The sequence below is a fragment of the Felis catus genome, chromosome A1 (genome assembly GCF_018350175.1).
Source record: "Felis catus isolate Fca126 chromosome A1, F.catus_Fca126_mat1.0, whole genome shotgun sequence".
Classification (NCBI taxonomy): domain Eukaryota; kingdom Metazoa; phylum Chordata; class Mammalia; order Carnivora; family Felidae; genus Felis; species Felis catus.
In genome coordinates this window covers 94,646,962-94,672,571 of record NC_058368.1, presented here as the reverse complement: position 1 = coordinate 94,672,571, position 25,610 = coordinate 94,646,962, and the positions used below count along the sequence as shown (strand labels likewise).

At 38.3% G+C, this 25,610-nt stretch overlaps 1 protein-coding gene across 6 annotated transcripts in view; it reads right to left on the bottom strand.

The window, feature by feature from the left end:
• Positions 1–25,610, bottom strand: part of COMMD10 (COMM domain containing 10) — a 217,689-nt gene that overhangs the window by 149,857 nt on the left and 42,222 nt on the right. For all 6 annotated transcript variants that reach the window (XM_003980668.5, XM_045057806.1, XM_045057812.1 and 3 more), the window contains one exon: positions 19,465–19,575. In XM_003980668.5, coding sequence (XP_003980717.2) covers positions 19,465–19,575 — 111 coding nt within the window. The remainder of the gene's footprint in view (positions 1–19,464; positions 19,576–25,610) is intronic.

Genomic DNA, 25,610 nt, shown 5'->3' with positions numbered 1-25,610 from the left:
GTTATCCTCCTGCTTGCTTGAATGTGGTAGAATCTGTATAGCAGTTACTGTCTGCACTGCAGCTGCTAAGATTCAGCTTCAACCCGCCCCACCCACCCAGGCTGGCCAGAGTTCAGCAGGAGAGAAGTGGAGACAACGAGATATCTCAGACAACTGCAAATTGTATACAGTATGAAGAAGAAATGAGACGTCCCTTCAGCCTCCAAACGGGCCCTGGCCCATATTAACCGACCGCAAGGCAACTTATGGATTTGCTTCTTAGCATAAACCAAATTCCCTGGGCAGAAGACACGAAAAGACACTTTTCCAAAGAAGACATCCAGACGGCTAACAGACACGTGACAAGATGCTCAACATCACTCATCATTTGGGAAATACAAATCAAAACCACGATGAGATACCACCTCACACCTGTCAGAATGGCTAAAATTAAATTAGCAACACAAGAAACAACAGATGCTGGCGAGGATGCGGAGAAAGGGGAACTCTTTTGCACTGCTTGTGGGAATGCAAACCAGCGCAGCCACTCTGGAAAGCAGTGTGGAGGTTCCTCAAAAAACTAAAAACGGAACTACCCTACATCCCAGCAACTCCACTACTAGGTATTTACCCGAAAGATACAAAAATACATATTTGAAGGGGTACATGCACCCCAATGTTTACAGAAGCATTACCAACAATAGCCAAACTATGGAGAGAGTCCAAATGTCCACTGACTGATGAATGGATAAAGAAGATGTGTTATATATACATGTAAAATGGAGTATTACTCAGCCATCAAAAAGAATGAAATCTTGCCATTTGCAGTGATGTGGATGGAGCTTAGAACATACCATGCTATGCAAAGTAAGTCCATCAGAAAAAGACAAACACCCTATGATTTCACTCATATGTGGAATTTAACAAACAAAACAGACGAACATGCGAGAAGGGGGGGGAAGAGAAGAGAGGGAAACAAACTACAAGAGACACTTAACAACAGAGAACTGAGGGTTGATGGAGGGTGGTTGGTGGGGGATGGGCTAGATAGGTGATGGGTATTGAGGACACTTGTGATGAGCACTGGGTGTTGTATGTAAGTGATGAATCACTGAATTCTACTCCTGAAACCAAAATTACACTGTATGTTAACTAAAAAATTTTTTAAAAACAAACAAAAACAACAAACTAAATTTCCTTATGAGAAATGTTTTATCTTTTTTCGGGAATTGTCATTAAGTAGGCCCCATTTTAAACCGCATTTTTAAGCTTGTTCTGTATCTTAACCTATAGGATATCTCCCCATCTCCAAAGATCACCGCTCAAGAAACAAACAGCCAAAAGATACTGGATTAGGCAGTACTTTATTCATAAAATGCATACCATCATTGCAAAGCATAAACACACTTACATGCCAGTGGTATTATTAGTCATTGCCATGCCAACCTAAAATACCTGAGGAGGTGACTGTCATGTAACTTACAACTGACTACACAGTACTCACCCTCAAAGCTAAAAAAATATATAAATTACTCTACTGATCTGTCTAGAACAAAAAGACTTGACAACTGATATAGTTCAGTTACACTACTTTAGGTACACGCTTGCAACTTTCTTCTTGTACTTGAGAATCTGAAGAAGTCAATACACATTACAGTCGGTTGAAAAGTAGAGAAAATAGGCAAATTAAAATGAGGATGGAAATCCTGGGCATCGTCTACATGAGGCAGAAAAACTTGGTTTCCATTTTCTTTTTTATTTTATTTTACTTTATTTATTTATTATTCATTTAAATGTTTGTTGACTTTTGAGAAAGGGAGAGCATGAGCAGGGAAGGGGCAGAGAGTGAGAGAGACAGAGGATCTAAAGTGGACTCCATGGCAACAGCAGAAAGCCCAATGCAGGACTTGAACCCATGAATGTGAGATCGTTACCTGAGCCGACGTCAGACACTTAACCGACTGAGCCATCCAGGCGCCCCTGGTTCTCATTTTCAAAGAAAACCATCCTCTAATTAGCAACCGATTTTTAATAGACTATTTCTTCTCTTATTACAGTATTAACAATGAAGTGGTAACATCCTCCTCCTCTCCTAACAAATATGGATGATTACAGTATGCCTGCTTCAAAGGAGTGTTATGAGGCTCAATATTTGCAGAGTTTTGAGCCCTGCTGAAAGCTACTAAGTAAATAGAAAGTACTGTCATTGAGAATGATCAAATAAAAGCAAAGATGATTTAATATCACAGAAAATTACACTTATAGTTGGCACATTGCCATGCCAATTTGGTCTCTCAGAGCACACACTCTATGAAAGGTCACTGTGGGTTAAAAAAAAAAAAAAAAAAAGCCCCACAGCGAGTTCAAGTAGCCTACAATGCAGTATTAGCAATTAAGGAAGTAGTATTCTTCCTCCATATTCATTTGGGAATCCTTTCTACTAAGTAAGAGAAATACAACAGTGATTTGTTAAAAACGATGGCTACAGACAATTCAATCTCAATTCTAAGAGCCTGCTTAGAAGCTAGAATACTGTAATGCTGCACAGTATTTTTTAAAGAGCAAACTATCGTATAAGCTATAAAGCCGGCACTCAAGTACTTCCAAGATAATATATTCCTAAAAAAATTTTCCAGAAAAACTTATGTTCCTAACACAAGGTTAGACTACAGCATTGCAAATTCAGATTCAATTAACATCAAGTACCTACTATGTGGGACTCCCTCTAACAGGCATTTTGCTGACATTATCTCAATGAGTTCTATCAACAATAATCCTAAGAGAGGTATTACTAGCCACATTTTCAAAAAGGGAAGTTTGCTGTAAATTCAGATTCTTGCCCACATTCTAAGAATTTAAACTCAGTTTTATATTTTACCTTTAAAAAAAAATGTTTATTTATTTTGAGAGAAAGAGAGAGCAGGAGAAGGGGACGGGCGGAGGGAGAGAGAGAATCCCAAGCAGGCTCCGCACTGTCAGCACACAGCCCAACACAGGGCGTGATCCTATGAATCATGAGTGAGATCATGGCCTGAGCTGAAATCAAGGGTCAGATGCTTAACCAACTGAGCCACTGAGGCGCCCCAGTTTTGTCACTTTAAATCCACTGTCCCCTCCATTCTGTCAGACAAGGATCTCATCTGGCTGTGCAAAAAATAACTGACAAATCATTTAATCTCACTGGGCCTGACCTTCCTCATCAATAAACTTAGGAAGAAGGTTGAATTATTCCTAAAGTCAGTTTCCCTTACTCTCTTTCCTGATGTCTATCAAATTTACCATTTTAATCACTTTAAAGTACACAATTCAGTGGTTCCTGATACATTCACAATATATTACCACTCTCTGATTCCAGAACATTCCCTCACCTCAAAAAGAAACTCCTAACCTTTAAGCTGTCACTCCTCTACCTTCCTTCCCTCCCCCAGGCTCTGGCAGCTTCTGATCTGCTTGCTGCTTCTATGGATTTGCCTAACCTGGATATTTTACACAAAGGGAATCACACAATATGTGACCTTTTGGGTCTGGTTTCTTTCACTAAGCGAATGTTTCTGAGGTTCATCCACACTGAGGCATGTATCGTACTTCATTCCTTCTTATGGTTCAATAATATTCCTTTGTACGTATTTACAGACATTGTTTCTCCATGCATCCGCTGATGGGACATCTGGGACCTTCTGGCTACTGTGACTAATACTGCTATCCACACACATGTACATTACTTACTTGAGTCCTTCCTGATATATATCTAGCAGTGGGGCTGCAGAGTCATATGATAACACTATGTTTGAATTTCTGAGGAACTGACAAAGTATTGGGGCTCACCAATTTTATATTCCCTACAGCAATCACAAGGGTCCTAATATCCCCCCATCCTTAACAACACCTATTTTCTGTCTTTTTCTTTCTTCCTTCCTTCCCTCCTTCCTTCCTTCCTCTCTCTTTGTAATTATAGCCACCCCAATGAGTGTGAAGTGATATCTCCTTGTAGTTTTGATTTGCATTCCCCTAATGCCTAATGATGCATTATCTTTTCACGGGCTTTTTGGCCATTTGTACATCTTCTTTGGAGAAATGTCTATCCAAGTCCTTTGCCCATTTTTTAGTGGAGGTGTTTTGTTGTTGAGTTGCAGGAGTTCGTCAAATATATGAGAAACAAATCCCTTAGCAGATATATGACGTGCAAACATTTTCTTCCATTCTTTAGGTTGTCTTTTCATTTTCTTCACAGTCCTTCAATGCACAAAAGTTTTTCATTTCAAGGAAGTCTAATTTATCTTCTTTCCTTTGCTGTTCGTGTTTTTGATATCTACCCTAAGAATCTGTTGCCATATCCATCTAAGATCTCTTTTTGCTGGTGTATTCCATAAGCTTTTGCTCATTTCATAAATAAAGTTGTACCTGAGTAACTCTCTTTGTTTTACTGCTGGGTTATTTTGGAGTATTTATTACATTGTCCTTATCAAGGAAGTGGCAGGATTTTAAGCATGGATAAAATTACCCTGTTAATAAGATGGTCGGGCTGGAACTCCTTGAGATAAAATGGGATAGCTCTGAAAGAAACTGCTTTCTCCTCCATTATAAAGAAGAAAGGAAGAAGGGGGGAAGAGAAAGGGAGGAAGAGAGGAAAGAAGGAAGCAAACACTGTTTGAGAACCTCATGAATTAATGAACACACACATACAAATTTAAAAGCCATTCCAACATGCACCTCCATGTTTACAGCAGCATTATATACTGTAGCCAAATTATGGAAATAGCTCACATGTCCATCAACTGATGAATGGATAAAAAAGATGCAATTTGTGTATGTGTATATATACATATATATGTGTATATATACATACATACACACACACACACACAGGTATATATACACATATATATGTATATATGTAAATATACACACACAATGGAATATTACCCATCAAAAAAGAGAAATCTTGCCATTTGCAACAACATGGATGGAGCTAGACAGTATTATGCTAAGTAAAATAAGTCAGTGGGAGAAAGACAAATACCATATAATTCACTTAGATGTGGAATTTAAGAAACAAAACACACAATCATCGAGAGAAAAAGGAGAGAGGCAAACCAAGAAACAGACTCTTAACTCTAGAGAACAACCTGACAGTTACCAGAGGGGAGGGGAGTGGGGGATGGGTGAAGTAGGTGATGGGGACTAAGGAGGGCACTTGCTGTGATGAGCACTGGGTGATGTATGGAAGAGGTGAATCACTATATTGTACACCTGGACGTAATATTACGCTGTACATTAACTAACTTGAATTTAAATGAAAACTTAAAAAATAAAATAAAAAATAAGTACAATAAAAAAAAAAAGGATGTTCTGGACTAAATGTCCAAACATGATAAACCCTGGAAAGACAGCTTACCCTACAATAAAAACTCATTACTCTAGCAGTTACTAGAATTCTAACACATGGAATCATTTCTAAGATCTACTTCCCTTATTTTAACTGGCCAATAATGTTCGTGTCTACCAAAAGGCTTAAATATGGCTTCAAAAGGAAAGGCATTGCTGAAGGATTACTTGAAAAATAAACCATGTTTACCCCCCCCCCCAAAGAAAAAGAAAAGAAAAAGAAAAAGAAGATGGAATATATAAACAACACCATACTCTGCAGCCATTTAAAGTGATATTGCTGAGTAAAATTTCATTTATTGACATTGAAAGGTTGAAAGGTATTTACAATGTAAGGCTCTATGGTGGGAAACAACTAGTTTATAATACGTATACTCAGAAAGCCATATATCAATTAAAATATCACATTCAAAATTATTATCATGGGATGCCTAGGTGGCTCAGCTGGTTAAGCGTCTGACTCATGATTTTCATTCAGGTCAGGATCTCATGGTTCGTGAGATCGAACCCCAAGTAGATAGAGCTCTGTGCTGACAGTGCAGAGTCTGCTTAGGATTCTCTCTTTCTCTCTCTCTCTGCCCGTGCCCTGCTCAAATGTGAATATGCACACTCTCTCAAACTAAATTAAAAAAAAAAAAAGGGAATTTCTTTTTACACATTCACTTATTATTACATTTTATCTTCACCCTGAATAATTTGTCAGCTATGTTTTTTTGTTAACTAACCACAACCACTACAACAAACATATAGCATTTCACTGATGTTATGATATTTACTGAGTATCAGCAAATTTTATGTATATAAACTCCAAAAAGTAACAATTTATTTTTTTTAAGTTTATTTATTTTGAAGGGGGGGAGGAGGGGCAAAGAGAGAAAGAATCTTAAGCAGGCTCTATCTACCCCAACGCAGAGCTCGAACTCATGAACCGTGAGATCATGACCTGAGCGGATATCAGGAGTCCGACGTTTAACTGACTAAGCCACCCAGGCACCCCACAAAACAAGTTTTAAAAACAAAATATGACGTTGTAAAAATGGTATACAGTCGGTCACTTCATTAATTAGGATCAAAACTTTTCTGAACAAGTTACCAAGATGTGCAAAAATGAGATTCTATTCTGCCTCTTGTTTCTGCTAATAGCAAAAGGTGGGGTAAGTGGTAAGACAAGGACAGCATTGCTCCACCGGCCCGACTTGCTCCCCCTTATTTCATCTAAAAGCCCTAGCTGTGGTATGTTCCCACTGCGTGTGAATTCCACTCCCCATTGTATAAGGTGACTGAAAGTGACTACAGTCTGTGCACTAACTGAACAGCTGCCTTCAGACCCTCAGACATGTCATCCAAATACAGACCGGAAACATAGAACCTGTGACACTGAGCAGATGCTACACACAAACATGTAAACGGCCACAGACTTGCAATGACCAGGAATCTTGGGACGGCCACACTTCCAAACAAGAGGGCAGGTGACCCAAGACTTGAGGATCTGATTAAAATCATTAAAGCGCTTTATATACAGACATGCGATGTTTTTTAAAGATTACATAATTCGGGATAAGAATTAAGGATAGTAGAAAAGTTAAAACAACAACAAAAACAAACAACCAAAAAAACCAATATAAAGAAAAATCTTTACTTTCCCCAATACCATAAAAACAGTCAATAGTGCCCAAAAATTTGTTCTGAGGAGAGAAATATATAACAAAGTGAGTCTTCTTCATATAAGTTTAATTTTCTCCAAATACTTCTCAGAAAAAGGAATGAAAAAATTTTAAAGAAACACAATTTACATAATCTATTAAAGATACATTTAAGCACTCACATGGTGACATAACAGCAAAAATGCTTAAAATCTCACATAAATTAGGCCAGGAGAGAAAATTGTCATTTTTTTTTTTTTTTGCCAAAATTATCAGAACTGATTCAATATTCAACACTGCAATTTACTTGCGAGAAAACTTAGCCTAGCCAACTTTACTGTTTCTTGAATCTAAAATTTACAGTACCATTCCCAAATTAGAGTACTAGATTTAGAAAAGCAATTCAGAAAATCACCAATGGTGTTCAAAAGTTAATAAATTCAGTTGAGACATAAAACATTTACATTTTACACATTTTAATTGATTTCTGGCTGTAGTATCGTTAATATAGAGGGCTCATTGTGAACTACTCCAGTATTTTCCAGCAGCTGTTGGGTATATCATCAGCCAAGGAAGCAACAGACAAAGGCGTAGCCAGTGGCCACACGTTAAGAATTCTTAGATATGGAACAGATCTTCATATATCTGGACCACTTCAGTTTCCAAGTTGATGCAGGGCTAAACGTTCCGACAAGATCAGACGATAGGTTTTACATTTATCTACTTCTCTCTCTTAAAGGACATGCTTGCCATACACCAGACCAAGCCAAAGAAGTCTGAAGATTCAAATTAAAAACTCCCCGAGTGATCCTGGACCTAATGTGTCTGAGGGCCCTCTACACCACAACCTACTCTAGGGAGGCTGTGGCTCGGGGTTCCATTTCTGTCTCCAGCCATTTCTTCTCCAACAACCTACCCCCAACACACATTATGCTGTCTCTCTGCCTGACTCAATTTAGAATCACTCCCTTTTACACACAGGCCATCCTTTCTCCCTTTCTCCCTTCATCTGATACCCCAGGCAAAGATGAAACCCTAATTAAATCCAATTACCCACCTGCTCTACCTCTGCAGCTAAAAATGGATCAAGAAAAATGTACAACCTTCCAACAGTTCCCATTTTAAATTTATGGCCACAAATTGCAAATGGGCAATCAGCACTGTTCAACACAGTGAAGCAGACTAAAATCCCGAGTTTGTTCATTTTCCCAGTATACAAAATACTATTTCATACTTTCTCCTCTGTTTCTCAAACCTCTTAAACCTACCCACTCCCTCAGCTGCCTGGAGAAAAAAGCAGGAATCAGACACAAATTTCTCTTCCAACACTCAAAACTACATACCTAACCCATACTCTTATTTCCTATTACAACAAATGCCATGTTCTCACTTCTTTCACAGTCCATCCCTTCCATTTGCACTCTGGATCTTGCAACTTCTCACTTTCTCAAGAAAATTATATCCCTCTCTGTGCTGCGTTATAAATTTCTCTCTCCATGCATCTGCGCATCGGCATACAAGCCTCCTCTAACATCTGCAGTCATTAAATCCACACTCCCTACAGGGACCATCCTACCTCCAGGCTTCTTGAAACAGTTAACTTATCTGGTGGCTTCCACTTTGTGTCCTCACATTCTCTCCTCGGTTTAATCCAAGCAGGTTTCTTTTTCCTCTCAGTTGTAACCGAGATGACCACTGTCAAGGTTATCAGAGAGGTCCATCTAACCAAATACAACACTCACAAGCCTATTCTCTTTCCTGACCTCTCAACAGCATTCAATACTACCCGCCATCTTAAAACAGCTCCTCCTGCCCCTAGACAATGATCACCAGTGATCTCCATGTCACTGAATTCACTTTTTTATCCCTGTATAGTGATTAGAGGTTGAGGCTGTTGAGTCACACGGACCTGGATTCAAATCTTGGCTCTCTCACTTTCTAGTACTCAATCTAGGCACTGATATTTAACCACTGAGCAAACCAGGGAAAATATCAGGACCTAATTCACAGCTCTGAGGATTAAATTAGTTAATTTACTTTTTTCTTCTCTATTACCTCTTAGGAACATGTGACATAATTCACTCTCCAAGAAATCTTCTTCCTTTCATCTCAGACTGCTCCTTCCTATTCGCTGTCATAAGCTCCTCCAACTCTACTTGCCTTTTAAATTTAGGAGCTCATAGGAGACAGAGAGCATGAGCAGGGGAGGGGAAGAGAGAGATGGGCACAGAGAATCCGAAGCAGGCTCTGTGTTGACAGCAGTGTGCCCGACGCATGGCTCAAACTCACAAACCATGAGATCATGACCCGAGCTGAAGTCGGATGCTAAATCAACTGAGCTCCCCCCCCACCCCCCAGTATCCTGAGCTCATAAATGTCTATATTTTCTCCCTAAGTGATTGATCTCCACCATTCTCATGACTGAAACTACAATCTAACCCTCAATGATTTCCAAATCTCAGTTTCTAGTCTATAATTTTCTCTCAAGCCCCAGATTGCCAACCAATCTCCACCTGGATATTGCAGCTACCTCATACTCAATGGGCTCAAGAGACAAGCCTCCATCCTTTTTCATGTGCTCTTTCTCTCACCAGAAACTCCCCTGCCTGTCACAGTCTCTAACTACTTGCTGTCAGTCTCTGGGGCTCCATATATTCCCTCTTTTGTAACAGTCACTAAACTTATATTTACTGGCTTGCTAGACCGTAAACTCCATGATAGAAAATAAGACCTTCTCATATCATTAACACTTTGCCTACTGTCTCTTACATACGAAATGTTTAATAAATACTTTTTTTTCAATTTTTTTTTAACATTTATTCATTTTTGAGAGGCAAAGCACAAACAGGGGAGGGGCAGAGAGAGAGGGGGAGACACAGAATCTGAAACAGCCTCCAGGCTCCGAGCTGTCAGCACAGAACCGACATGGGGCTCGAACTCACGAACCGTGAGATCATGACCTGAGCCGAAGTCAGACGCCCAACCAACTGAGCCACCCAGGTGCCCCTTAATAAGTACTTCTTGAACAGAATCTGAGCTATTGAAAAAGTTACTGCTTATTTAATTTCTGAAACAGCACTTTATTTGTTCAGTTGTCTAATGCAGTATAAACACTTTCATATCAAAATACTTAAACCACTGGTTTACATTAATGTCATTTCTAATCCATAAAAATACATCAAACAAAATTTAGAGGTACTTCTAAATATATTCTATTATGTCTGGGGAATTCCACAATTATCAATTGCCTCTGGATATAAAAAGTTAAAAAGGCTCCAAGCTAGGAAAGACAACTAAGGGTGATACTGTTTGTTTACCTACTTTGGAATCCCACAGAATTTTTTAAAAGAATGTTAGTGAAAAGATGATATTTTAAGTCTGAAATGCATGAACTTTCTGGATTATTTTTAGAAAGGATTTTCTTCTCCAAGACTCTTCTATCATTTTCCCCACATGAATACTAAATACTATCACACTCTAATTGTGTATTAATATTCTGTTTGTTTTTACTCCTCAAAGACAGTATCCAAACAGTAATTTTTTTTAGCTTATAAAGCCTTCTCATGGTTAAATGTAGAGTTTCCATTAGGGAGCCTGAAATTTGAAAAAAGCTTGCACACACACATACGCTCTCACACAGATACCAAGAGATTCACTGTGATACCATGAAGATGTACATATATGACTTGAATACATAAGGGCTTTTAGAAAGTCAAATTGATTACAAAACCAAAATATGCACTAAATTGAGGAAAAAAATTTTGTATTGCTCTTATGTAGAAAACATGACCCCTTGAAGGACAAAATCACTGAGAAACTGATCACACTGAAAAAGGATACAAAACAAAGTTAAAAACAAGAAAACTAGAGCCACACAGCCTTAGGAATACTTAAATAAATTAGATTGCAAAGGACCAGGCTTTGTTCTCAGAGTATCTGGGCAATTATCTCACAAATAAGGGCCATTTCTATTTTCTATAACTGCCAGAGTATTTGATCAGATTGCTTCTGCACGTTCTATAATAAACCAAAACACACATAATGAAAGCTTATACGTACACTAATGGAATAAAGAAATTATAAAATGGACGATTCTCTAATATTACAAAAGTATTTGAGCTTTCAACTGATCTCCTACAATTATCCAAAGTACTTAATTAACCAGTTACGAAAGAGCCTGTATGTGAGATAGTAATGTCACGCCTTTCTCCAGAAGCTCTTAAATCCTCTGAATGCACCCTTTGAGTTTCTGAGCATGTTTCCAAAATAATTATGGAAAGCCATTTATCAAACTATAGCAAGACCTCTTTTTAGTTTATACCCTTTTACCTACTAATTATACTCCTGGGGAATAATCCTATATACTAAGGAGGCTTTATTCAGTCAGTCAGTCAGTCAGTCAGTACGTTTATTAAGCACCTACTATGTATATATACACAAATATGTTTGTCACAATATAACAGGAAAATACTGGAAACAAACCCGTTATTTGACAATGGAGGAACTGGGAGAAAACCATAGTATTTCATAGCCAGAGTACAATACAGTCATTTAAAATACATGCATGGTAAGTTGGAAGCAATACGGAAAAAGTTTTACAGAGTTACAGGACAAAAGCAGAGCATAAAATCAAAAAAGTCACAGAATCACACTCTCAGAAGAAAGTATCCGTAGAATAAACACGGAAATAAAATAGGTCAAATAGATTGGCTGCATCTTGGGGGTAAACCTCTGAGATTTTCTTTATATCTCTGAATTTTCTACAATTTCTACAATTTTCTACAATTTTCTACAAGTTTTGTACAATAAACATACATAACCTAACTAATGAAAAAAACCATAATTATTTATTTCCTGTTTTTTGAGAGAGAGAGAGAGAGAGAGAGAGAGAGAGAGAGAGAACGCGCGCGTGCACGAGAGAGCGCATCTGCACAAGGAAGGGGCAAAGGGATAGGGAAAGGGAATCTGAAGGAGGCTCCACACCCATCGCAGAGCCTGACATAGTGCTTGATCTCACAACAGTGAGATCATGACCTGAGCTAAAATCAAGACTCAGACACTCGGGTTGCCTGGGTGGTTAGGCTGGTTACACATTTGACTCTTGATTTCGGCTCAGGTCATGATCTTACGACTTATGAGTTCGAGCCCCACGTGAAGCTCTGTACGGACAGCATGGAGCCTGCTTTGGATTCTCTCTCTCCCCTCTGTCTGTGCCTCTACCCCACTCACACTGTATCTCTCTCTCTCTCAAAATAATAAATAAACCTTAAAGAAAAAAACAAAGGCACTCAACCGACTGAACCACCCAGGTGCCCCAAGAACCACAATTTTTAAAAGACAATACTGGGGCGCCTGGGTGGCGCAGTCGGTTAAGTGTCCGACTTCAGCCAGGTCACGATCTCGCGGTCCGTGAGTTTGAGCCCCGCGTCAGGCTCTGGGCTGATGGCTCAGAGCCTGGAGCCTGTTTCCGATTCTGTGTCTCCCTCTCTCTCTGGCCCTCCCCCGTTCATGCTCTGTCTCTCTCTGTCCCAAAAATAAATAAACGTTGAAAAAAATTAAAAAAAAAAAAAAAAGACAATACTTATCAATCATTTCATTTGAGAAGAAAAACCACTGACCTGTCTTCAAAATTTTCTGAACCCTAAATAACCATCCCAAATGGCACAAATGAAAATTAGTATCTTAATACAGAACTGCTGGAAGCAAAGCTCATTTTATAAAATTTCTCATCAAAATCAGTGAGTAAAAAGCCCAAGACTTTACTGAATGTTTCTTCAGATCACAGGAGACCATGTTCTAGAAAAAGCAGTAATTGCTACTTATCAAAATGGAAAAAAATTCTGATTAATGAATGAGATTATCTTCTCATAACCATATCAAGCACTGAACAGTAATAATAAAATCTCAATTTTTTCCTAAACCAAATGCAAACATCATTATTTTTTTTTAATCATTTACAAGTTAAGAGATGCAAAGTAAAAAACAACTAGAAAGTCCTATAGCAAAACATAACAGTGTTGTGGGTACGGTTTTAATTGTCTTTTTTTTTTTCCTATATTTTTAAAAATGTCCATAATAGATGCACAACTTTTAAAAAAGAGAAAAATAGAGGCGCATGGGTGGCTCAGTCGGTTAAGCATCTGACTTCAACTCAGGTCATGATCTCGTGATCTGTGAGTTCGAGCCCCTTGTGGGCTCTATACTGTCATAACAGCTTGGAGCCTGGAGCCTGCTTCAGATTCTATGCCTCCCTCCTTCTCTGCCCCTCACCCACTTGCATTCTGTCCCTCTCTCTCTCTCTCTCAAATATAAACATTTAAAAAAAATTTTTGTTAAAGAGAAAAATAAACTTAAATTATCAAGGGAAATATACTGAAATATATTTATTTATACAGATTAGATTAGTAAAAATACAGTATTTGTAAAATTCAGACCTGCTTGTGAGAGCAGCTCGAGAAATCTGAAGGCCCTTCAAAATCAGTCAATACAACCATCACTTTTAGGGAGATCAGAATACTTCACATTTCTAATACAAGAGTTCATAATTTGAACAAAGACGTATTTTTCTCTTACTAAGGAATCTGTCATAAACAGATCTAAGGATGTTTTCTTTTTAATGATATAGCCTATTTCTTTGTTCATAAGGTATCAACATCCATGATGCCATATAGCTGTTATAGTAAAGTGTGTTAATAAACACAGTCTTTAGTGAACTGAGGTAACATCAAAACATAAAGCTTTATTTACTATGTAAAAGTATTTATTAGTGTCTCTCATTGACTTTAGGTGTAAAATTATTTCAACTTAATCAGAGAAAAGCAAAAGGAAATTGAGAATCCATATGCCTACCACTGTATGGAGAACAACAACCAACAAGATACAACAGTGCGTATTAGAACACTTTCAGCAACTTCAAACATACATACATTACAGGATCGACTGCTAAGTCATTAAATAAGCAAAAGAGGCAGTATCTCAGCAATGAATAAAGTACAGTGCTCTGAAGTTAAACTGTCTGGTTTCAAATCCTAGTTCTACTTGTTTTTAGTTGTATAACCTCGGGGTTAATCTCTATGTGTTTCCATTTCTCCATCTTCCTATAAAATAGGGATAATAACAAGATAATGACAATAACAGTATAATAACAATAACAATTCATTCATAAAAGAAAGAAATCTTTTATTTTCATTTTTTCAATATGATGACAGCTTTATTTTTTTTTTAAGTTTATTTATTTATTTTGAGAGAGCGAGAGAGCGAGAGAGCATGTGAGAGAGAAAGTGCATGCAGGTGCGGGGATGGATCAGAGAGAATAGGAGATAGAGAATCCCAAGCGGGCTCCATGCTGTCAGTGCAGAGCACGATGTGGGGCTCAAACCCACGAACCGTGAGATCATGACCTAAGTTGGATGTTTAACCAACTGAGCCACCCAGGTAACCGTGAAAGAAGTATTTTATCTAAAAAAAAAAAAATTTTTTTTTAATGTTTATTTATTTTTGAGAGACAGAAAGAGACAGAGTGTGAGCAGGACAGAGGCAGAGAGAGAGGGAGACACAGACTCTGAAGCAGGCTCCAGGCTCCGAGCTGTCAGCACTGAGCCCACGCAGGGCTCGAACTCACTCGGACCGTGAGACCATGACCTGAGCTGCACTGACTGAGCCACCCAGGCACCCCAGAAGTAAAGGAGGAGATACCATGTCTAGCACAGAATAAGCACTAAAACAGGGCTTTCCCTCCTTTTTCTTCACTCTCAATAGAATTTGTCACCCATTTTGGAAATAAGAATGAAGATCTCTCACTCAACAAATTAGTACTTAAAGTCCTAAATTCACTTGAAATCGTAATTACCCACCACAAAGTACCTTGTGCAACCTGAGCATAATCCAACTTAACCTTAAGGTAAATGACAGTTCCCTTCCATGGCGATTTTATCCCAGTTGTTTCAAAAGAAGAAACGAATGAAACACCAAGATTCTTTCTTAAAAGATGTACCAAAAAATTTTAGAGTCACTGTACTAACAAAACGTGATTGTCTCCGAAGTGCAAAGTTACTGGGGGAAACATAATAATGCACAACCAAGAGCAAAATTTAAGTATTTTAGTGTTTTTAGGATATTTAAAGTTAAGGTGCTTGGAATATTCAAAATTATCAACATTTGTTAAGTATAAAATTGCTATTCTCTATAAATAAAGAAATGTCAACTATGATTAGCCTGGAAGTAGTTATACTAGAGCCATTCAACTATCTTGGGATTACTGTGTTCTCTTTTCTCACAAAGAAATTAATACAAGCGACAGAATGTTACAAAAATAGTCAATAGTGTTGAAGGCTTTTTAATAAACTTCATTTTGGCAAATAATCACAGAGAAACTAACAAACAATGAAATCATGATGATTTCATTTATTTGTTCTGTACATATCTGATTAATAGGCATTAATTTTGTTGATGGAAACAAGAGAACTCTATTGTTATATACAGATTAGAAATGTGAACACTTAGCATTTCCCACAACTACTGACTTCACAAATTATTTTGAATGTTATTTCAAATAACACTGTAAGTGCCAGAGGTTAGGTAAGCAAAGAGCTCTACTGCCCTCTAATGAAATAAACCAAAAAAAAAAAAAAAAACAAAAAACAACCCTCTTTTTGATGTATCTCAGAACAGGAAAATAATCTTACTTTGCTAAATGCAGTAGACAAACACTAAGACAATTAATTGCAAACAACTAGAATATATAAATCAAAATACTGCAAGAGAAGCTACAATCGCCCAGTTTTCATGATAAAATTAGTAGCAAAACAGGAAAGCCTTGAGACAGGAACGTTCCAAGAGAAAGGACACGAGTGCAACAGTGCTATCTAATGTGACAGCAATTAGAACTTCACTGCAGGCTACGCTTTTCATGTGTATGTTGGAAGTGAATGAGAAGAAAGACTTTTAGAAACCACACACTTTGATGAACTGCAGGAAGTTTTCGGCTCAGCAGCTCAAAAGTAAACACCATCAAAAGAGTCTCTCATAATGTTCACTGACTAACCCTTTCAGAGTTTTTTTTAAGTTTACTTATTTTGAGAGAGAGAGCAGGGGAGGAAGAGAGAAAGAAGAGACAGAGAACCCCAAGCAGGCTCCACTCTGTCAGCACAGAGCCCAACGTGGGGCTCGATCTCACAAACCGTGAGATCATGACCTGAGCCAAAATCAAGAGTCAAATGTTGAACTGACTGAGCCACCCAGGCACCCCTCTCAGAATTATTTTAATACATGAATACTTTCAGGAAAAATACCCTTTAACATACACACTTAAAAGAATTTTCTTTCATGCTTTCTGCTTTTTAAACAAATGCCAATTTCATAATATGGCAACTCTGTATTCTATGATACTTTCCATCATACACTAACCAGTGATAACTTGTCATCGTTTTCAATAAAACTTCTCCCTTCTTGGGCGCCTGGGTGGCTCAGTTGGTTAAGTGTCTGACTCTTGGTTTCGCCTCAGGTTATGATCTCACAGTTTGTGAGTTCGATCCCCACATCAGACTCTGTACTATCAGCACAGAGCCTGCTTGGGATTTTCTCTCCGCCCCTCCTCTGCTTTCTCTCTCTCTCTCTCTCTCTCTCTCTCTCTCTCTCTCTCTCTCTCTCAAATAAACAAACTTAAAAATTTTTTAGAAAAAGTTCTCCTTTCTTTTAACAAACATGGTTTTTAAAACATATTCCATATTCCTGTTCCTTTCATCTAATATTCCCACCTGTCAAGAATTCCCAAAGTCTCACACGAGTACAAAGAACAGAGTACCAGATCACAAAAAGAGAGAGGGAGAATATGAAAAGAAGAAAAAGTACATCTTCCCAACAGCAGTTCACTGAGAGAACAGAGGTGTGGTGGTTAACTGCTCCTTGGAGCTGGGATACACAGCGCTTGGAGATGGCAGGTGTCTGTCCAGGCTGACAGCTGTGATACGCTCCATTACATGTCTCTTCTTTAGCAGATATGAGAAACAGGTCAAATCCACACAATGCCATAGGGAAGAGAGGCAATACAAGGGAAAGAGGTGCACTTAAGTCTGCACCAAAATGAAAATATCGGGGTGCTCGGGTGGCTCAGCCTGATGGGCATCCGACTCTTGATCTTGGCTCAGGTCGTGATCTCACGGCTCATGGGTTCGAGCCCTGCATCGGGCTGTGTGCCGATAGGTCAGATTCTGGCGCCTGCTTGGGATTCTGTGTCTCCCCTTCTCTCTGCCCTTCCCTTGCTCATGCTCTGTCTCTCTCTCAAAATAAATAAACTTAAAAAAAAAAGAAAATATCCTTTTCCTTTGTAGGCCGCTGCTCTTCTTTGCATCGTCTGTTTGTCTATGCAAATGGTTCTCCAGCTCTACAAGTTATATGGATAACCAAACGCTCGTTCAAAACTTCAAAATAGCAACACACAGGGAGATACAAATGTACTCCAGGTTCTATCTCCCAGTGAGCTGGATTTCACATCTGTAGAGATTTTCTGAGTAACATAGATTAAAAACATGACTTTTTTACTAGAAGTATTACTCATTCATTCCTACTGTCTCAACATAGAACTGACATATAAACGTATTTTGAAGACATAATAAAGGAGCCGGAAGGACTCAGGCATCCCAAGGTCCACCACTGCCTACACAATGATGCTTGAAGTACACCCCACATACGGTCGCAACAGTTTCCTTCCAGCCTATCAATTCCATTTACCTACTCAGACTTAACGTATGACAGTCCAGAGAAATGCAACAGTGAAGGCGTACAGTCACTTGGAGAACATACGAATGTGTGTATGTACATCTGCACATACGTACGCGTGTGTGTCTTCACTCAGAATAGTTCCAGTCTACACTGGAACTAGTGAGTTCCAGACTGTTATCCCAAACCTAAAGGAATGCCTTCCCTAGTTCACTGTAAGAAAACATCAGGCTTTCCAGGCTGTCCTTCCCCTCCCGAGGTCTCAGTAAGCATAGATATGAAAAAGAAGATCGAGAACTAAAAAGGCGGAAGGGGGCAAGGAAAGGGAAATGATTCATTTCATCAGGAAATAAATTCACTGTCAGCTTTGGTTTAAAACAAAGGCATTTATTTATTCATTAGCCAAAAATAAGTTTTATTGCCGATGATGATGAAAATGGCAGCAGCCTGCATTTTTTAAGCATTTACCTAACACTAGGCGTCGGACTAAATAAGCACTCCGTACACTGGGTAACCCCGTGCGACAGGTAATGTTATCCCCGGTTTACAGATGAAGAAGCTGACACTCATAAAGATGAAGTGACTTGCCCAAGGCTACACCACTTCTAAATTGTAGAGCATACATAATATACCAGTCACTTCAACTCTTAACTACTAAACTTATATTATTTTATATATTATCGTTATTTATACTGTATTCATCAACTTAAAATGTGTGAAATGCAATACTTTTGAAACACTGAATGAATTAATAAATTATATACAGTGAGACCCAACTCAATGGCCTAAAATTTTATAGACTTGTTAACCTGGGCTACGTACTGGTCCCCATTACCATGGAAGATAAAAATGCGCATGATATATAACACATGATGAAAGTTCTAACAAAGAAGTAATACTGCTCTCATCCTTCAATGCCCATTATAAACAATAATATTTCTCCAATTATTCTCTGATTACATCCAGTCAAAGTTACCTCTCTTTCCTCAGATCTTCCTACCTGATTCTCACCTCTCTGTGTTAAAAAGAAGCAAAGTCTCCTTTATTTAGGGGGAAAAAGTCACTCCCCTTTATCCATCTTAAAAAGATAATCGATTACAATAAAAAGATAACAAATATCTTTCACTGCTATCTTAAATATATATTTCTCTATACGCTACAGTAAAAAAAAAAAAAAAAAATTCCATACCAACTCTTTTAACTTTGATAAGATGTTCAAGCTTCCTGAAATTAACGCTAAAAAAGAAATCATCACGCAGTATAAACGAATCCAAAATTCCATTTTGCAACAGCTGGGATTTAAACTCATGCACGCTATTGTTACACACACACAAACACAATTCACATCATCTTGGTAATGCAGGCATTGGCTAGACAACAAAATTCCTTCTACTATATGTAAGCAACTTAAAACACAAAACACCTACAAATATCCACAAATATCTAAATCATTAAAATCTTAATTTTATATGGCTGTTACCAAGTTTTCCCACTGCAGAATTTAAAAGAAGAGGTTATGAAATGCTCGTGCAAGACATTTCTTCAAATGAATAACAAAGGGATAAGTAACTCTGATTCTCAAAACCTGTCACAAAGATCTAGCCATTTGTTAATCCTTGTTGAATTTTAATTTAATTGTGTTTAAAATTTCAATCCAGGGGGCAGAGACTCTGCTCACAATAAAGTACAAGACCTACCTGGTAAACAAAATGCAGCATTTCACTGAGGTACCATTTCTTACCTTTGAATCTTCACCACTCACTCCCAGCTGTAACACGGCTTGAGGAGATTTTAGTTTCGCTTGGGCAGAGTGAGCCATCTGAAGGTTAAGCTGCCATCCGACCGTCTCTAGCTATAAAAGACAAGTACAGATTGGAATCAGATGGTATGGAAGGAAGAAAACAGTCAACTTTCAGCAAATCTCCCACCCGTAGGAATGAACATGGATAAGCCTAGACTTCATGGAAAGTCAATTCTATGGCTCCTTCAACCTGCGTTTTCTGCAAACTCTCCCTTTGGGCTCATGAGATTGGCCTTGTGCCAGGCCTGTCAAATTCAACAGTAAAACTCGTCTTCAAATACACTGCATTCTGAAAATAGAGGTCTTAGACTAAGCAACGAAGTACAGTAAGAGTCCATGGTCTTTAAATAGCATATTACTATTTCACAACAGTATATTTTAAAGCCAATGGTTTTCTCAACAGTTAGGGATTTTACACTTTAATGACCTCTCGTTGTCTTTCAAAACTCTGAACTGGATAGAATACAGGTAAGACTTTTTTTTTTTTTTTTAATTTAGAGGAAAATTGAAGTACGCAGATGGTAAGAGGTTCACACATTTAGACACAGTTAGCGAGACTGGAAAAGAGCCAGACCAAGAATTGGTATTTACTAGTGAGCAGGTGTTATCATGCTTTCCAAAGTACTCTAACTTATTATGGTTCCCAGTTATGACAGAAACTAATTAGAACATTTCCTATGAACTTATTAATTAACACAAGAGCAAAATTCAATCAGGTAAGGCAAAAATAGTAAAGACAGACTAAAACTGTTTAAGTTTTCTTTTAAAATATTAAATAGCACAAATGTGGTTTACTGAACTTGAGACATGATTGGTTTCACTAACCTCAGAACCTCAGTACCAGGAGTATTAAATTTCCAATAAATTCGAGAAACACTATTTAGGAAAGATGTGTGAAATGCAATTGTCACATGCCTCTCACAACATGGCCCTAATAACTGATTTAGTAAAAACTACCTTAGCTACACTGGTAAGATGGGCAGTCTCACAATTTTTTTTTTTTTTTTTTTTTACTTAACCAGAATACTAACTTCTAACTTGAAAGACTGTTCAACAGCAGAATCACAGCAGTGACTCGAAGCCAAATTGGAAAGAGAGCAATGGAAGTATTATCTATTCAAGAGAGGATGCGATGAGAAAATAAAGATGTATTTCTGTTCTTTCTGGCACTGAACCTTTGAGAGGTTATGGGTAAAAAGAGGGAAGATGTCACACGGACATAATCCACAACACCTAAATAAAAAAATCAGTGTAATGGTGTGCGTTAAGGATCTTTAACACACTGATCTTGAACACTGACCTTAGTAAGTGTAGTCTCTAATACCAGCCCACCACATTTTTTTTTTCAAATTTTTATTTAGATTCCAGTTAGTTTGGTTTCGCACACAGGGCATTTGGTTTCAGGAGCAGAATTCAGTAATTCATCACTTAAATACAACACAACACTCAGTGCTCATCACAAGTACCCTCCTGAGGACCCATCACCCATCTAACCCACCCCCACTCTCCTCCCTCCGTCAACACCCCCCAATTTGTTCTCCATCATTAAAAGTCTCCTGTGGTTTGTTTGCCTCTTTCTCCCCCACCTCCCATATGTTCATCTGTTTTGTTTCTTAAATTACATGAGTGAAATCCTATGATATTTGTCTTTCTCTGACTATTTACTTCACTTAGCTTAATACTCTAGCTCCATCCATATTGTGGCAAATGGAAAGATTTCACTCTTTTTGATGGCTGAGTAATATTTCATCGTGTAATATATACCACATTCTTTATCCATTCATTAGTCAATAGATATTTAGGCTCCCTACTCTGGGCTATTGTGGCTAGTGCTGCTATAAACATTGGGGTGCATGTGTCCCTTCGAAACAGCACACCTGTATCCCTTGGATAAATACCTAGTAATGAAATTGCTGGGTCGTAGGGTAGTTCTGTTTTTAATTTTTTTGAGGAACCTCCATACTGTTTTCCAGAGTGGCTGCACCAGCTTGCATTCCCACCAACAATGCAAAAGAGATCCTCTTTCTCCGCATCCTCGCCAACATCTGTTGTTGCCTGAGTTGTTAGTTTTAGCCATTCTGACAGGAGTAAGGTGGTATCTCATTGTGGTTTTGATTTGTATTTCCCTGATGATGAGTGATGTGGAGCATTTTTTATGTGTCAGTTGGCCATCTGGATGTCTTCTTTGGAGAAGTGTCTATTCATGCCTTTTGCCCATTTCTACACTGGATCATTTGCTTTTTGGGTGTTGAGTTTGAAAAGTTGTTTATAGATTTTGGATACTCTTTATCTGATGTGCCGTTTGCAAATATCTTCTCCCATTCTGTTGGTTGCCTTTTAGTTTTGCTAACTGTTTCCTTCGCTGTGCAGAAGCTTTTTATTTTGATGAGGTCCCAGTAGTTCATTTTTGCTTTTGTTTCCTTCCCTCTGGAGACATGTTGAGTTAAGAAGTTGCTGCGGCCAAGATCAAAGAGGTTTTTGCCTGCTTTCTCCTCAAGGATTTTTATGGCTTCCTTTTATGGCTTACTTTGAGGACTTTCATCCATTTTGAGTTTAGTTTTGTGTATGGGGTAAGAAAGTGGTCCAGGGTCATTCTTCTGCATGTTGCTGTCCAGTTTTCCCAGCACCACTTGCTGAAGAGACTGTCTTTATTCCATTGGATATTCTTTCTTGCTTTGTCAAAGATTAGTTGCCCATACGTTTGTGGGTCCATTTCTGGGTTCTCTATTCTGTTCCATTGATCTGAGTGTCTGTTGTTGTGCCAGTACCATACTGTCTTACTGATTACAGCTTTGTAGTATAGCTTGAAGTCCGAGATTGTGATGCCTCCTGCTTTGGTTTTCTTTTTCAAGATTGCTTTGGCTATTCAGGGTCTTTTCTGGTTCCATACAAATTTTTGGATTATTTGTTCTAGCTCTGTGAAGAATGTTGGTGTTATTTTGATAGACATTGCATTGAATATGTAGATTGCCTTGAGTAGTATCAATATTTTAACAATATTTTTCACTCCTATCTAAGAGCATGGAATCTTTTACCATTTTTTTGTGTCTTCTTCAATTTCTTTCATAAGCTTTCCATAGTTTTCAGTGTATAAATTTTTAACCTCTTTGGTTAGATTTATTCCTAGGTATTGTATGGTTTTTGGTGCAATTGTAAATGGGATTGATTCCTTCTCTTTCTGTTGCTTCATTGTTAGTGAATAGGAATGCAACCGATTTCTGTGCATTGATTTTATATCTTGCAACTTTGTTGAATTCATGAATCAGTTCTAGCAGTTTTCTGATGGAATCTTTTAGGTTTTCCATATAGAGTATCATGTCATCTGAGAAGAGTGAAAGTTTGACCTCCTCCTGGCCGACTTGGATGCCTTTTATTTCTTTGTGTTGACTGATTGCAGAGGCTAAGACTTCCAATACTAGGTTGAATAACAGTGGCGAGAGTGGACATCCCTGTCTTGTTCCTGACCTTAGGGGGAAAGCTCTCAGTTTTTCCCCATTGAGGATGATATTAGCATTGGGTCATTCATATATGGCTTTTATTATCTTGAGGTATGCTCCTTCTATCCCTACTTTCTTGAAGGTTTTTATCAAGAAAGATGCTGTATTTTGTCAAATGCTTTCTCTGCATCTATTGAGAGGATCATATGGTTCTTGTCCTTTCTTTTATTGATGCGATGAATCAAGTTAATTGTTTTGCAGATACTGAACCAGCCCTGCATCCCAGGTATAAATAGCACTTGGTCATGGTGAATAATTTTTTTAATGTATTGTTGGATCTGGTTGGCTAATATCTTGTAGAGGAGTTCTGCATTCCATGTTCATCAGGGAAATTGGTCTAAAGTTCTCCTTTTTAGTGGGGTCTCTGTCTGGTTTTGGAATCAAGGTAATGCTGGCCTCATAGAAAGAGTTTGGAAGTTTTCCTTCCATTTCTATTTTTTGGAACAGCTTCAAGAAAATAGGTGTTAACTCTTCCATAAATGTCTGGTAGAAATCCCCTGGAAAGCCATCTGGCCCTGGAGTCTTGTTTTTTGGGAGATTTTTGATTACTAATTCAATTTCTTTACTGGTTATGGGTCTGTTCAAATTTTCTATTTCTTCCTGTTTCAGTTTCAGTAGTGTATAGGCTTCTAGGAATTTGTCCATTTCTTCCAGATTGCCCATTTTATTGGCATATAATCGCTCATAATATTCTCTTATTGTTTTTTGCTGGAAGCCGAGCTATCCCAGCCTGATGGCAAGGCCCAGCCTGTGGACGGATTGGTGACTGCAAGGCAACCCACCGACAGTGAAGCTTCTTGGACTCCCGCTTGTAGGTAATTTGGCCTTAAGACTACCTGGGGTATTGTCTCAGTCGATTGGGGAATTGCCCTCGACAGGCCCCCTGGGAAAAGAACCATTAGGAAAGAAAATAAGGTTCCGCAAGAAACTGTGCGGCCTTACATCTAACCCTTGCCATCCCCTACGGAGACTCCTCTATTTACAGGAAGGATAGCCTCATATACTTGCCAGCTAAGGAGGCCGACAAAGGAGAGACATATGGATTTGAGAGCCCCACTCCGGCAACTAAGGAGTGTATCTCTGAGCACAGGTGACTTCAACCCCTAGGCCTACCCGGCCCCCAGAAGGCATTCCAGATGATGACTGAACCTAGTCGGTTAAGGTACAGAATGGTTCATTAATTCCTAGGTGCATTGTCTTTCTGAGAATGTGTGAGGCATGGGTTTCTAAGGTCCTTTTGGCCCCTTCCTAGCACCTGGGACTTGAGGTGTTAAGAGATAAAGGGCCTTTCATGAGAACAGCAAAGCAAATGCTTTATAGATTACAGATAAACACAGATGCATAATGAAATAATGTAGGAAATTAATCAATAATCAAAGGGTATGAGGGAACATTACGAGAAAATCGCCATGTTATTTCTTAAAGGTTGATTACACATAGGAACATTTTCAAAATTTAGGTAATGTTAGAAAACCATAGATGACATATACTACAAAAAAATCGCTAACAAATATAATGCCACATTTGCTACAATAAATCGGCCAGTTCAACACACTGTTGTTGTCTGTGTCCATTTTTATTTTAGTTTTAGTTTTTTATTTTAGTTTGGTTTTATTTTCACCGATGCCGTCCATCCTTTGGGAACCCCTGGACCTGCTGGAGCTGGACTCTGGCAGTTTTTATTTCAGCTGTGTTGGTTGTGATCTCTCCTCTTTCATTCTTGATTTTATTTACTTGGGTCCTTTCCTTTTTCTTTTTGATCAAACTGGCTAGTGGTTTATCAATTTTGTTAATTCTTTCAAGAACCAGCTTCTGGTTTCATTGATTTGTTCTACTGTTTTTTGGGTTTCGATAGCATTGATTTCTGCTCTAATCTTTATTATCTCCTGTCTCCTGCTGGTTTGGGGTTTTCTTTTCTGTTCTTTTTCCAGCTCTATAAGGTGTGCGGTTAGCTTGTGTATCTGAGACCTTTTCTTCCTTCTTTAGGAAGGCCTCCATTGCTATATATTTTCCTCTTATGACCGCCTTTGCTGTGTCCCAGAGGGGAGCTTTTTATTTTGATGAAGTTCCGATAGTTCACTTTTGCTTTTGCTTCCTTTACCTGCCCACCACTATTTTTAATAGTCACATTCAACAGACCCACCAACAAAACAAGAAAAAGCATGTCATAACCACTCTCATATATCCAAGCATTCTGATACACATCACTATCTTTTTTTTTAAATGTTTACTTATTTGTTTTGCACAGGCAAGGGAGGGGCAGGGAGAGAAAGAGACAGAGAATCCCAAGAAGGCTCCACATTGTCAGCGCAGAGCCTGACCCAGGACTCCAACTCACCAAGTGTGAAATCATGACCTCAGTCAAAACCAAGAGTCAAATGCTTAACCAATTGAGCTGATTACACATCACTGTCTTAGTTGAAAGTATCTGGAAGGTACTCATATTAACTTATAAGACACTGTCTTGATCTTATTTTACTGATTCTATCCCTGCCCTTGAAGCACTTAAGATAAATATTAAGTGAATAAATTAAAAAATACCTCTGTTGTGGTCAGGAAATTTGCATAATAAATTAATATGTTAATTTA